Here is a 2,133-nt window from a genome sequence, read left to right on the forward strand (position 1 = left end):
AAAAAAAAACAAACAAACAAAACTGGCCGGGCGTGGTGGCTCACGCCTGTAATCCCAGCACTTTGGGAGGCTGAGGTGGGCGGATCACGAGGTCAAGAGATCGAGACCAACCTGGCCATGATGAAACCCCGTCTCTACTAAAAATACAAAAATTAGCCGGGTGTGGTGGCACGCGCCTGTAGTCCCAGCTACTCGGGAGGCTGAGGCGGAAGAATCGCTTGAACCGAGGAGGTGGAGGTTGCAGTGAGCCGAGATTGCACTACTGCACTCCAGCCTGGTGACAGAGCAAGACTCCGTCTCATAAAAAACAAACAAACAAACAAACAAACAAAAACTATGGGCCAGGCATAATGGCTCATGCTGTAATCCCAGTACTTTGGGAGGCTGAGGCAGGTGGATAGCTTGAGGCCAGGAGTTTGAGACCAACCTGGGCAACACAACGAGACCGCCCCCTGCCCCAGCCAATCTCTCTTAAAAAGAAAAATAACTATAAAGAATAGTTTAATGCATGCAGCTTTTTCTTTCTTGTGGATTATTCCTCCCATAAATGGGACTGGCGTGTCAAAAAGATGCAAATGTAGTTTTGGGACACATTGTCTGGTATGTGCTGTCTGGAGCAAGACAGCTGGGGACCCAAGGGCCTGCACATCCATCTGCAGACCCTCCTACCGGAGTCATTAGAAACTGGCCTCCCAGACCTGAGGTAGCTCAGGTGGGCTCCACTTAAGATCAACCACCCTCTCTTCCTCTTCTGCCAATCAATTAGATTCCCCCTGTTGGGACTGAAATAATGTGGGCTGGTCATGTTTGCCGTGAAAAGCCCCTTCTGGGCCTCCAGGGAAAAGGATAAGACCTAATTCTTGCTTTGATTTTTTTTTTTAAATTATGTTTGAAAATGCATCCTGGCCGGGCGTGGTGGCTCACACCTATAATCCCAGCACTTTGGGAGGCTGAGGCGGGTGGATCACAAGGTCAAGAGATCGAGACCATCCTGGTCAACAGGTGAAACCCCGTCTCTACTAAAAATACAAAAATCAGCTGGGCATGGTGGCGTGCACCTGTAGTCCCAGCGACTCAGGAGGCTGAGGCAGGAGAATTGCTTGAACCCAGGAGGCGGAGGTTGCGGTGAGCCGTGATCGCACCACTGTACTCCAGCCTGGGTAACAAGAGCGAAACTCTGTCTCAAAAAAAAAAAAAAAGAAAATGCATCCTAATTGTGTTTTCCTCTCTCTCCCCCCAATCTGGCTCTGACTTCGCCACCTTCCTGTCCTTGTCCCTCTTGTCTACTCATTGCTCCTCCCAGGACAACATGCGAGGCTCTGCAAACCATGCAAGCTTGAGCCAGAGGCCCGCCCTTGGGTGGTGCCCGGGGCACTTCCACAGGTGTAGCACTCCCAAAGCAAGATTCCAGACAGCGGAGACCCTCACGCCTGGCACCTGAGGTGCCCAGCAGCATCCTGTCTCCCCTTTCAGACGTCACAGCAGTGAGCTGCAATGTTGGAGGGTTTCATCTCAGGCGGCAAAGACGCTGGGAAAGTCCTGGAACTCCACATACTTGTCTCAATTGTGCCATCAACTTTTAGAGCTATGATGGTCCAACCTCAGCCCACACAGCCTCAGCCCACTATGTGAGCCTCTCCAAGGCAAACAGTCAATCGTTCCACTGTGACTGGTCACAGCCACAAATCCAGAGACCATCAATCCTGCTCGGGTGCAGGGTGGCAAGCACCCAAGGGTGGCTGACCAAGACTGCAGAGCCAGCTCCATCTTCAGATTCATTCAGACTCCTGGCATTTAACCACCAGCGTCCAGTGGTCCCCTAGAAATCCCTTCCTAGCCTCCTGACCTGAGTCTGCTGGAAAGAACACCCAAACAAACAAGTAGTAAATAAAATAAATCAACTCAATGCAGACATATCCTTATTTGACAAGGTCGGCGTTAGAGCCTGAGGCATAGCTTTCTGCTGGCAGAAACGTGTCCCTAAAGCCCTACCTGCAGGTCACCTTTGTCACAACACAGTGTGACTATGTTAGGAGCAGGACAGAGGCCCTGGGTCCAGCACACCAGGGCTCGAAGCCCTAATCTGCTAAGGCTGTTCCGTGTGAGCTGGGCATGTTGTGTCTTTTCTAGAAA

General features: G+C 51.3%; 1 protein-coding gene across 1 annotated transcript in view; it reads left to right on the plus strand.

Annotated features, from left to right (window-relative positions):
• Nucleotides 1-1,922, plus strand: part of CUNH10orf99 (chromosome unknown C10orf99 homolog) — a 12,070-nt gene extending 10,148 nt beyond the window's left edge. The window contains exon 3 of the mRNA XM_017520834.2: nucleotides 1,304-1,922. Coding sequence (XP_017376323.1) covers nucleotides 1,304-1,389 — 86 coding nt within the window. The 3' untranslated portion in view covers nucleotides 1,390-1,922. The remainder of the gene's footprint in view (nucleotides 1-1,303) is intronic.
• The last annotated feature ends 211 nt before the right edge of the window (nucleotides 1,923-2,133 follow it).

Source organism: Cebus imitator, unplaced genomic scaffold, assembly GCF_001604975.1.
Source record: "Cebus imitator isolate Cc_AM_T3 unplaced genomic scaffold, Cebus_imitator-1.0 Scaffold886, whole genome shotgun sequence".
Lineage (NCBI taxonomy): Eukaryota > Metazoa > Chordata > Mammalia > Primates > Cebidae > Cebus > Cebus imitator.